A 12,500-nucleotide genomic window follows, 5' to 3' on the forward strand; every position below is an offset into this window, starting at 1 on the left:
GCGATTAAATCGCATTTTTGTAGTTAATCGCGATTAATAATTATATTTTTTTGACGCTAATCGTGATTAAATCACAGATTTTAAATGTGTTGAAATTGAAATGACACATATACATATATATATATATATATATATTATTATTATTATCTTGTCAAAATTAATAATTTTTTTTCGTACTTTTTCTCCCCAATCTCACTCTAAATCCTTGCGGTGACGGAGGACGACTCTCAGTTGGCTCCGCGTCAGAGACCGTCAATCCGTGCATCTTATCACATGACTTGAGCGTGTTACCGCGGAGACATTCACGCCATTCTCCGTGGCATCATCATGCACAACACACCACACCCCCCACCGAGCGCGAGAACCACATTATAGCGACCACGAGGAGGTTACCCCATGTGACTCTACCCTCCCTAGCCAAACTCGCGACTCCAGGGGTGATATTCGGCACCTAAAGATGCTGGATATCACACCTAGAGTCGCGAGGTCGAATCCAGGACGTGCGGAGCGACTCCAGCCGGGTCTCCTAAGCAACCAAATTGGCCCGGTTGCTAGGGAGGTTAGAGTCTCATGGGGTAACCTCCTCGTGGTCGCTATAATGTGGTTCTCGCTCTCGGTGGGGCGTGGGGCGAGTTGTGCGTGGATGCCGCAGAGAAAAGCGTGAAGTCTCCACACATGCTAGGTCTCCATGGTAACGTGCTCAACAAGTCACGTGATGAGATGCGCGGATTGACGGTCTTTTATTTACCGACATAACCTCTGCGGATCTGTCGTAGGACAGTACGGCCCACGGTACGACAGTAACGCCCATAGAATGTCCACGGGACCGCCACGTTATGCTATTCATGCTAAGCTCGTAGGCTAATCTTGGTAGAAAGGCTCTCGCGCTGTCTGTGTGTAAAGTGCGCGTCAGTGTAGTGACTCGGGGCACAACTTTAATGCATCACATACGTTTCCACGTTAATTTTGACAGCTCTAGTAAATATCCAACATTCAGACATCACTAATGGAAATGAGAGCTCACCGTAAACTCCTCCTCTTCCTCATCGCCAGACTCACCGAAGATATCCGCGATCATTTTCCTAAAGGAACAAATAGAGGACAGTAACACACGAACACAGACAAAAACAAGAAACTATAATGTGTCATGAGCACTTACTCTTCTGCATCATCGCCCGAGTCGCTGTCACTCCCGAAAAGTGCTTTCTCGTCTTTCTTCCCACCGTCTGCCTTGCTGCCGTCCTCCTCTTCCTCACTGTCTGAGCCCAGCTCCTTCAGTTTAGCGGCTAAACTCTTATCAGGAGCTCCAGAGCCTTCATCACTGCCAGAGTCATCATCATCATCATCATCAGACACCAGCCGGCTCTTCTTCACCTCTATAGGCAGACCATATCATCATCATCATCATCATCAGATGACATCATCACAAGCAGCAGATGATGTCATAGTGTGTGTTACAAACAGAAAGAAAACTACCTTTCTCCTCCTCTTCCTCACTGTCTGAAAGAATGGCTTTCTTCCTCTTCGCTGAAATCACAGAGAATCACAGAGAAAGATCTCACAAAGCTGTGACACAAACTTCACATTATTGATACACGGATAAATCGGTGAGGCACATTATATGGAAGGTGTTTAATGTGTTAATTTAGTGCAATTAATTATAGAAAAAATGATGCATGTATAAAAATTTACGTGATTATTCTTCTTCCTGACCCGTTCGTAAATGCTGTAATAATAGTACATATTTTCTGACCATTTGAGCAATGCATTTTTACGAGCCGTTTCAGCAGGGGGCAGTCAGCACCCCATTTTTTTTAAAGTTTAAACTACTTTTAACTCTGCCGCTGAAACCAGTTAGATGCTTTAAATGCGTCAATCTGACACACATGTACAAAAATCGACAATTAAAAATAGCAAAGTGTTATTTATATTGAAATATATGTACCTGGGGGCCTTTCTCAGGAAATATTGATGTATGCAAATATTTCATTAATTAATTAATCAGCATGTCATGCAATTAATTCAATTAAAGTTTATATCGATTGACAGACCTATTTCATATTTTTAATTTACCTGCGAATGGTGAGTGAATTGAGAATATTTATAAGCCATAAATATTTCTATTCTTACTGGCTATGTATTTGTATTTTGCTTATTTTATTTATTTATTTTTAAGCATACAACAGTTTCGTTTCTGGTCCTCGAATCTGATTGGACGAGCAGCATTCCAAGAGTGCCGATATACAGTCCAACATCACTGTGACACTAATGGCATATTTACACCTGTAGGTGGTGACAAATAAGTGTCTTTTCTGTTGGGATGCACCGATATTAACATTTTTGGCCGATACAGATTTTAACAAAAACTATTTTGCGATACTGATATTTTGCCAAATACCTTATTTTGTCATCTGATCACTGTTTTGCATATAAATTATGTTTACAGAGGTACAAAAAGCTTTTCATTGTTCTAAAAATAAACCTTTTCCATTGAACAATTATTGGATCTCTTGAAAACATGACAGTCCAAAATTTAAGAGAGCAACAATGAAAGATAAATAGAAGATGGAAATATTAAAAAACTATATTGAAACATGTACTATGCTTATGTTGGGCAATTCTATGGACATATCAACCACATCATGGACAAATAAAAAGTTACCAAAGGAACAAAACGCTCTTTTAGGTTCTATAGGGATATAATAGATGATACACACCGCTAGAGGGCGCCGCTTGCTTACACAACGCTGAATGAAGTGCTCACTGAATCGCTCGCTGAACGCAGTCTATTTTAATCTCAGCCTTTTAGTAATTGCTCAAGACCATATTGCGATTTCAATGTTTATCAATCGTGCAGCCTTAATGGATAACACTGTCAAAGTTTGCTGGTTTCAAAGCTTTTTGGATGGTTTCATCTCATCATGTATTGCGCTGCTTTCACAAATGTCACGTCAGTAACGCCGTTTTTGTTCCTCAATGCGAGAATGAAAATGTTCTTATGAGTGCCAACCCTTCAACATACTGTGGCTACTATAATTTCTGCATTGTGCATTTGAATTCACAGTTTTTGCAAAGTGCGAGAACCATAAATCAACCATCGTTTTTTTTTTTTACATTAGCGTTTTCATGTTTTAAACAGATTTATCGATTGTTTTAATTTGGTCAATATTTGGCCGATTGGTGGCCTGGGTAGCTCAGCGAGTAAAGACGCTGAGTGACTCCAGCCAGGTCTCCTTAGCAACCAAATTGACCCGGTTGCTAGGGAGTGTAGAGTCACATGGGGTAACCTCCTCGAGGTCGCTATAATGCGGTTCGCTCTCGGTGAGTTGTGCGTGGATGCCACGGAGAATAGCGTGAAGCCTCCACGCGTGCTATGTCTCCACGGTAACTACGCCAACATGAGGACTTAGAGCGCATTGGGAATTCCAAATAGTGAAGAAAAAGGGGAGAAAAATCTGAAAAACTGTCTGAAATGCTATTAAATATTATCGGACTTGAACCCAATTTTTTGGCTGAGCAACAAAGCTAATTTCCACACCCACACAGACATGATTTCGATTATATAATCAAACATACCAGGCTTTTCATCTTCATCGCTGTCCAGAGCCCGTCGTTTGGGCCCTTCATCCTGGTCACTTCCTGCTTCCTCCTTCGGTTTGTCCTCTTCTTCCTCACTGTCAGAGTTCATCACAGATTTCCACTTCCCTTTCTCTGATCTCCCACCTTCCTCTTCATCATCAGACGCTCTCTGCGGTTTCTGTTTAGGTTTGTCGTCGTCGTCTAAATCGCTTCCTGCGCCTGATCTCGGGCTGCGTCGCGTCTCCTGCTCGTCGTGGTCAGAGTCGCTGGTGGGGTGCGTCTTCTCCTCCTCCTCGATGTCGGAGCTGCTCGCTATTCGCTTTACAGGCGAGCTGTCCTCATCATCGTCGCTGTCAGCGGGACGCGGTGGTTCGGGTTCTGAATCGCTGCCGTCTCCTCCACGACCTTCGTGATCCGACCCGCTGTCTGCGATATCAGACTTCCTGTCGTGAGTGGTGTCCTCATTATCGCTGCCATCTTCCTACATGAACCGACCAATCAGAAATCATAGTTGCGTTAATGTGTTTTTTACACAAAAATGTGAGTAATTTTGTCTATAAACATGGTAGCCAAGTAAACCAGTACTAATTAAAAACGTAAAAGTGTCAGTATCAACACAACTGCCTCATTAGAAATCATCAGAGACTCACGTCTGACTGTCGTGATTCGGGTCGCAGATCCTCTTGCTCGTCCTGGACTGGAGTACCACTGCCATCATCTGCACAAACACACATTCAGCACTTATTCAACAATCCTAGTGACTTACAGTATATTCATCACAGGTTCAGCCTTCAGTATCCTGACGCAGAGTCTCGATAAAAAACTCAAGATATAATGATATGAAACTATATAGTCATGGGCTATATGTCCAAAATAATGTGAAATAGGATGCAACAATGAGTGCTATAATATATTAATATGATTTATATAAGATCACAAGGACATGCCATTTACAAAAAAGGTACTGTGGCAGTAACATTGTGAAAATCGAAGGTACTTTCTGAAGGTACCAGGGTACCGAGTACCGAGGTCTACCCGGTACCCATGCAGAGGCGGGAACTTTCGAACGCTCACAACAAGCAAAAGATGACAACAAGCAAAGCTGCGGCGGAGTCTCAACTGAATCTTATCGAAATGAAAAGTGGAAAAAGCAGGTTTGGAAATTCATAGGTTAGGGAAACGTCATAGATCAGCAAAAACCTGTTTGTAAACGCTGCTTTCGCAATTTTCTGACGAAAGGAGGAAACGCATCAAACTTAATAAAGCACATGAAACGTTTAGTCGACATTATCGACATCGTCGAAAAACAAAATTTATGAGAAAAATTGTCGTTGTTGAATAGTCGTTTGATCTCATTTAACGTAACATGAAATCACAATAAACTGTAACGATATCCCGTGAGAGCAGCAGTTCAGAATTACACAGATCACAGATGCACTCCAAACTTTCACCGTTTATATTATGTAGATCCCAAAGTATTAGTGAATTAAAAAAGTGCATTCAGAAGCATGTACCATTGTGGAATAAGCGGAGGCGGAGCTCTTTAAAGCAAACATCCCATTGTTACATCTTAAATGCAGTAAAATTGCTTTATTAAAGTTCAAATAATACAGAAGCGGATCATATTAATAACTATAAACTCAGAAACTGGTATTTCTCTGTGTGGTCGGCGCCTCTTCTATGAGTTGCGTGAATGTCCCGATCTAAGGGGGAGAGATTGAAACTGCACCTGAGAGAGACTCTGTCTCGGGGACGCTCATCCCTCGAGCGCACACGCTTAATGCAGCTCGATTATCATATCTATACATATGTCCATATGCATTTCTTATCATGAAGAAAATTGGCCATATGCAGCTTTATTAATAAGAAAGCACTTTGCACATTAGTTTGGAAATTATTTTTTATTCATTCTATTGTATGCTTGTTTATTTAGGTTTTGTTTTTTAGTACTTGGTAAAAACTTCAATTAAAAGTTGAAGCAAACCTTATATAAGTATTCAAAAATACTTTAAGCATACATTGTGCTGCTGATGTTTTGTAGACTTTGTTATTAAAAGAGTGTTGCTTAGTAACCCATTTTTGTGTTTTGCTTTGGTACCGAAAATAGTATCGAGTACCGTGAAATTTCACTGGTATTGGTACCGACTACTGATATTTTGGTACCGTGACAAAACTACTTCAAAGCTTATCATGGAATTACCATGGAACATTAGAGATGAACCGATATATCGGTTTTACCGATTAATGAGTGCCGATAGTTGCTTAATCTGTGCCGTTGGGCTGTAAAAAGCTTCATGTGGTAAATAAACACATTATGGAGCCAAATCTGTGTCATTTCAAAATAACTATCCCCAGTGTATTTCAGATTTGTTTATGGTTAAAAGCCAATAGTAATGCACCAAATTTGAAATTTCCCAGTTATTATTGGGATTTCAGTTGCAAAATAAACTGCTTTTGGGATTTTATTCATGTTGGACTCTCGTAGCCTGTATGTGCCAGTCACAGTAAGATCAAGAATATTTCTTAATCCTATAAAACGATTTAAAAACCATTTATCGGTTATCAGCCTTTTCCACCGGTGAAAATGAAAATACCTTAGATACCATTTGATACATACCATGGCATTGAATGTTACCATACTCATTTATATGGCACTCCAATACACATAAAGGAAAAACCACAATATTACCATGGAACATGTGCAACAAACATGAAAATACAATGCCGCTTTGATATAAACATCATAATACTGAATAATTACCATTTTTATCAACAGAGGTATACATATTCCAACACACTTCAACAGATACTACGGAATAAGCACAGTACATGTCCAGTGCTGGGTAGTAACAGATTACATGTAATCTGTACTATGAAATCAGATTGCAAAACAGAGTACATTTGGACTAAATTACATTTGGAAATATTTGTAATCGGATTACATTATAAGTATAACATAAGCATAACACCATGGTTCTTTGGTACATCCCATGGTGTTTAGGCTACACGAGCATCATGAGAATAACTGGTATTACTGGTATTTTGTAGTAAGGCTCTGGAAACAGAAAACAACATTTTGTGGTTGTGATACCTGACCGGATCTCCTCATCTCCATCCATCTGTGCTGTGGACGGAACCGCGCTTCTTCAGCTCGTCCCGAACGAACAAACAAACGAACAAACAAATATCACAGAACAGATCCGTAACTGAGCTCAGGACCGGTTCGGTCGCGCAGTTTAGAAGTTCTTCACTTCTCCAAATCAGGTCGGGGCTTCTACGCGTCCGGTTCCGTCAGGACACACATGTGCTCTTATCAATTCAATTATTGAGAAATGACCGGCAGTTGATTTCTGTCTGTTTTCATTTCTTCCTATGAAATGGTGTCGCCGTTTTGCTCAGGGGACGCATGCGTGGGACCGCGCTGGCGCTTAAAAATTACGTAACGAATGACGCCACAATGCAGTGGGCGGGGCATCGTAAGCGCGCGTCTTTGCCGGGTTTTTTTTTTTTATTAGTTTTGGAAGATTCACTATTCAAGAGATGAAAATAAAAAACAAAGTTTGATATATTTTTTAAGTTCTTACAACTTAAATGATAGTTTATGTTGTACTTGTAAAGACTTCTGGACCTTGACATCTTGACAACAGAAAACACTATAACATTATTAGCTCTTTTTGGATAATTTCACATTATATATATATATATATAAATTTTAAATATAAAATATATATTTTTATACATTATTTTGAATGGGGGAGATTGTGAAATGTCAGAATAATAGTAGAGAGAATGATTTATTTCATCACATTCCCAGTGGGTCAGAAGTTTACATACACTTTATTAGTATTTGGTAGCATTGCCTTTAAATTGTTTAACTTGGGACGAATATTTTGGGTATCCTTCCACAAGCATCTCACAATAAGTTGCAGACAGAACTGGTGTAACGGAGTCAGGTTTGTTACTTCAATACATCCACATTATTTTCTTTCTTCATGATGTCATCTATTTAGTGAAGTGCACCAGTCCCTCCTGCAGAAAAGCACCCACCCAACATGATGCTGCACCCCCATGCTTCACAGTTGGGATAGTGTTCTTCGGCTTGCAAGCCTCACCCCTTTTTCCTCCCAACATAACGATGGTCATTATTGCCAAACAGTTCAATTTATGTTTCATCAGGCCAGAGGATCTTTGTCAGATCTTTGTCCCCATGTGCACTTGCAAACTGTAGTCTGGCTTTGTTATGGTGGTTTTGGAGCAGCGGCTTCCTCCTTGCTGAGCAGCCTTTCAGGTTATGTCAATATAGGACTCGTTTTACTGTGGATCTAGATACTCGTCCACCTGTTTCCTCCAGCATCTGCACAAGGTCCTTTGCTGTTGTTCTGGGATTGATTTGAACTTTTCGCACCAAACTACATTCATCTCTAGGAGACAGAATGCGTCTCCTTCCTGAGCAGTATGGTGGCGTCGTGGTCCCATGTTGTTTACACTTGTGTACTATTGTTTGTACAGATGAACGTGGCACCTTCAGGTGTTTGGAAATTGCTCCCAAGAATGAAACAGACTTGTGGAGGTCCACAATTTATTTTCTGAATTCTGATTTCTATTGATTTTCCCATGAAGCCAAGCAAACGGCGTGAAGGTAGCCCTTAAAATACATCCACAGGTACACCTCCAATTCAGCACACCTCCTATCAGAAGCTAATTGGCTAAAGGTGCGACATAATTTTCTGGAATTTTCCAAGCTGCTTAAAGGCACAGTTAACGTGTATGTATGTTAACTTCTGACCAACTGAAATTGTGATTATAGTCAATTAAAAGTGACACAATCGGTCTGTAAACAGTTGTTTGGAAAAATTACTCGTGTCATGCACAATGTAAAGATCCTAAACGACTTCACAAAACTAGTTTGCTAATATGAAATCTGTGGAGTGGTTAAAAGAGTGACTTCAACATCACAAGGAACTCGTGTATTTTAACTAGGAACTCGTGTATTTTAACTATGTATGTTTAAGTCACGAACAGTCACGGCACTTCATTGTTAAATAGCTTTTATTGTATTAATTAGGATAAGACACAAACTTTTAAGACATTAAGACTGATATTGTGTATCACATAAAATACATTGCAATGCAAGTGTGTATAAACAAAGCCATTTTACTTTGATGATGCACAGTATTAATCGTGCACAGTAAGACCAGGAATGAGCTTTAAAATAGTAAATAGGGTCAGATTTGGTTTCACTCATGTGGATTTCCTTCAAGAGTGACAGTAAAAGTTCAGCTGAGAATCGTACATTATAGACGCCCAATAGAAATGAGTTCATTAAAGTGTCAATAAGTCTAATGACACAGTCTAAAATCTATGATGAGAACAGTCAGTTTAGTCCAAATAAACGTTTACTTTGATGAAATGATCTGGACCAGACAACCCCAAATAAACAAACACACTCATTAAAATCACTTTTAATACCGAGTGCTCAAGACATTATTTAGCTTTTCTGTAAGACATTCACATTAGATTTTTAGCTTTTAAATAGTTGTAACAGTTTCCCTTTTCCTCCTAGTGTTGACCTCTGACCTCACAAGACTTGTGACCTGAGAGTGACCTCTCTAGCTGTCCTCTTCTCTTTCGCCATCTCTGAGTTCGTTCATCGCTCCGTCCTCGGAGCTCCGGGTAAACTGACGGCGAGAGAGTTTTTCTGGGTCATGCGACGCCATGTTACTGAAATCACGGAAAATATCCTGGAACGTTTCATCATCTCCTGAGAGACACGAGAGGATGAGACAATATATGTATATATATGCCTCAAAAAGTATTAAAAATGTCTAAATGTCACTGTATTACATCCCAACATATCAAATCAAATCTGATCAATCAATGAATCTTACCGACAGATCCGAAGAATCCCTCTGAATCTCTCATCTCCTCATTCATTCGGGCCATTCTCAACCTTAAACACACACATTGAACTATTCTTGAAACTTCTGGACAAATATAAAGTGCACACACACACACACACACACACGCACATGCACGCACAACGCACGCACGCACACGCACGCACACGCACGCACACAGTCTGCTGTTACTTACAAAGTGACAATGTCAGCGTGGGCGGTTTCTACGGCGATGCTGAGGGGATCGTTTCCCTTTTCGTCCGCTGCATACTGATTAGCTCCTTTCTTGAGCAGCAGACACACCTGTCTGATGCGACCAATCACAGAACACGGTCAGATTCAGGTCAACATGAAATCACAATTGACTCTTTGTACTTTTCCGCTGATGTATTTAGGTATAAAGTCTACAGCGGCCCATAGAACCGTACATAGGAACGTTATGGGGCGGCTGTGGCTCAGGAGGTAGAGCGGGTCGCCCACTAATCGCAGGGTTGGTGGTTCGATTCCTGGCCCTGTCCTTGGGCAAGTCACTGAACCCCAAGTTGCTCCCAATGGCTGGCTAGCGCCTTGCATGGCAGCTCTGCCGTCATTGGTGTGCGAATGGGTGAATGAGTCACAGTGTAAAGCGCTGTGGTTATGGTACCGCTAAGGTTACACAGGTGCTATATAAGTACAGACCGTTTACCATTTATGAAATTTGGCACACTGATAGAGGACACTCTCAAATGTATCTGACCCACATTTGGCGTCTCTCACTCAAACCCTCTAGCGCCACCAACAGGTTAAAGTTTAAGTCCAAATAACTACATTATTTTCCCCGTCATGCCACACATTGAAATATTGCATCATTTTTCAGCTCCGCCCACAAGATTTTCTGCCATTTCTAATCTTCCGAAAAATAAATAAATAAATAAATACTCCTAGGCCGTATGTCGGAATTGCATGAAATTAGATGCGTCCCATCTAGAGACACTCACTCGAATTGCACATACGCCAAAATGGGCATGAGGCTGTATCTTGGCAACGCCTTAGTGCAGGGGTAAGCCATTAAAGTTCCAAGAGGCCCAGTCTCTACCTTTCCTACCCAGCATGATGACATATCTGCTTAATTTTCACAAAATTAGAACAAAAATCGGTTTGTTTATGAAAGTGAAATAATGATTGAGTCCGCCTACTGACATGAAACTTGGTATATGTCATCACAAGCATGACCTGAGGCTACCTGCACAGTTTCGGCACAGTGCTATCTAGTCTTCAAATGGGTAGAGGCTTGGGTATCTCAGCGAGTATTGACACTGACTACCACCCCGGAGTCACGAGTTTGAATCCAGTGTGTGCTGAGTGACTCCAGTCAGGTCTCCTAAGCAACCAAATTGGCCTGGTTGCTAGGTTAGGTAGAGTCACATGGGGTAACCTCCTCTTGGTCGCTATAATGGGGTTCTCTCTCTCGGTGGGGCGTGTGGCGAGTTGTGCGTGGATCATGGAGAAAAGCGTGAAGCCTCCATGTGATACGTCTCCGCGATAATGCGCGCAAAAAGCCACATGATAAGACGCGTGGATTGACGGTCTCAGACGTAGAGTCAACTGAGACTTGAGGCGAGTCACTACGCCACCACAAGGACTTAGAGCGCATTGGGAATTGGGCAGAAAAAGGAAGAGGGGGAAAAAAATGAAATAAATAAACTTGTCTCTTTAGATTCCTTGGGACATACAGAGTTGAATGATACCCAATTTTGCTATGTCGGCCATATTGGAATGTGGTCTTAAATGCTGTATATTACAAACGCATTGGCGTATCATTACGGAATTTGGTTTGTGTCATCGGGGCCACGATCTGAAGGTACTCAAAACGTTTGGTGACAGCGCCACCTACTGATCAAAAGGTATATGCATTTGTATGACACTATTAAAAATAAAACAAAGGACTTTTTTCACCACTCTGTTTAAAGTCATCACTGGAATTCCACATTCAGTCAAAATGTTTGTCATGGATGTGCTTGGCTGCGTAACAGCTGTGTAACATTTCTCAAAAACTGTAAGCACGGTCTTTGTGACACAGTTTGTTTTAAGCAACCTCTTAGACCTGCCCCAACAACATAACTCATCCAATGGTGCAAGCTGGGGGCGGGATTATCAGACTGTTTGAACACCTGCAGGCGAGGGGCGTATTCATTGTTTATTTTTGCAATTCCATTTGTTGGTGCTAGTGGCGCAGAAATGACATCAGCTTTAAATTTGACCATTTTCATGACGATTTCATTGCTGAGGAAAACAGTATTAATCAGTCACATGGCTGGTCACTTCACATGGTCCAATCAAATCCTGATGTGCGGAAATTTGTTCTGAAATGAAGGCTGTGATGTTACTAATACCGACATCATTGTCTATTGAAAATCTCATTAGCAAAAGTCTTTCCTCCTCAATAGAGAAAAACAGTATTATAACACAACACAAACACAGCGTATTTGTGCATTAGGGACGTTTTGTACCCCGTGTGTCCAAAGGTAGCGGCAGCGTGCAGTGCGCCCTGTCCGTGTTGATCCCTGTGATTCACATTAGCGCCATTCTGCAGTAAAAACTCGCACGCCAACAATGAACCCTGCCAGAGAACCAACACACACACATATATATGGCCATTAAACACGTAATTTTGGCTATTTTTAGTATATGTGGACAAATGCCACAAATGTGCAAATGGGCCTTTATAAACATTATGTGGATCTCTCTTTCACTCACTCCGATGGCTGAACCAATCAGAGCAGTCCGTCCCTCTTGATCAGAGTTACTCCAGTTCACCTCTGCGCCCTCAGCCAGCGCCGTCGCCATAGCGACGAGATCTCCACTTAACGAAGCCTGATACAGCCTCTGGCCGGCACGTCGCTTTGCAGTCTCTACGGCAAATGCACACCAACCAAAAAGAATATATATCAAACACAAAATTCATGGGAATGTGAACTAAAACTAGATTTGTCAAGTTTGTCAAGACCAGTTGCGATGCTAGCTTGACAAAGCCTAGTCTGAAAG

At 41.2% G+C, this 12,500-nt stretch overlaps 2 protein-coding genes across 4 annotated transcripts in view; both read right to left on the minus strand.

Moving 5' to 3' along the window:
* The window catches only part of LOC127629642 (protein IWS1 homolog), a 21,431-nt gene extending 14,445 nt beyond the window's left edge, over positions 1-6,986 (minus strand). For both annotated transcript variants that reach the window (XM_052106777.1, XM_052106778.1), the window contains exons 1-6: positions 6,671-6,986; positions 4,230-4,297; positions 3,577-4,060; positions 1,477-1,527; positions 1,160-1,376; positions 1,025-1,082 (exon numbers count right to left, since the gene is read on the minus strand). In XM_052106777.1, coding sequence (XP_051962737.1) covers positions 1,025-1,082; positions 1,160-1,376; positions 1,477-1,527; positions 3,577-4,060; positions 4,230-4,297; positions 6,671-6,698 — 906 coding nt within the window. In that variant the 5' untranslated portion in view covers positions 6,699-6,986. The remainder of the gene's footprint in view (positions 1-1,024; positions 1,083-1,159; positions 1,377-1,476; positions 1,528-3,576; positions 4,061-4,229; positions 4,298-6,670) is intronic.
* Positions 6,987-8,618: 1,632 nt separating this feature from the next.
* Positions 8,619-12,500, minus strand: part of zgc:162872 (BAR_ACAPs and ArfGap_ACAP domain-containing protein) — a 26,932-nt gene continuing 23,050 nt past the window's right edge. For both annotated transcript variants that reach the window (XM_052106776.1, XM_052106775.1), the window contains exons 18-22: positions 12,213-12,367; positions 11,966-12,075; positions 9,673-9,783; positions 9,468-9,529; positions 8,619-9,340 (exon numbers count right to left, since the gene is read on the minus strand). In XM_052106776.1, the coding sequence (XP_051962736.1) occupies positions 9,189-9,340; positions 9,468-9,529; positions 9,673-9,783; positions 11,966-12,075; positions 12,213-12,367 (590 nt within the window). In that variant the 3' untranslated portion in view covers positions 8,619-9,188. The remainder of the gene's footprint in view (positions 9,341-9,467; positions 9,530-9,672; positions 9,784-11,965; positions 12,076-12,212; positions 12,368-12,500) is intronic.

The sequence above is a fragment of the Xyrauchen texanus genome, chromosome 36 (assembly GCF_025860055.1).
Source record: "Xyrauchen texanus isolate HMW12.3.18 chromosome 36, RBS_HiC_50CHRs, whole genome shotgun sequence".
In the NCBI taxonomy this organism is placed as follows: Eukaryota; Metazoa; Chordata; class Actinopteri; order Cypriniformes; family Catostomidae; genus Xyrauchen; species Xyrauchen texanus.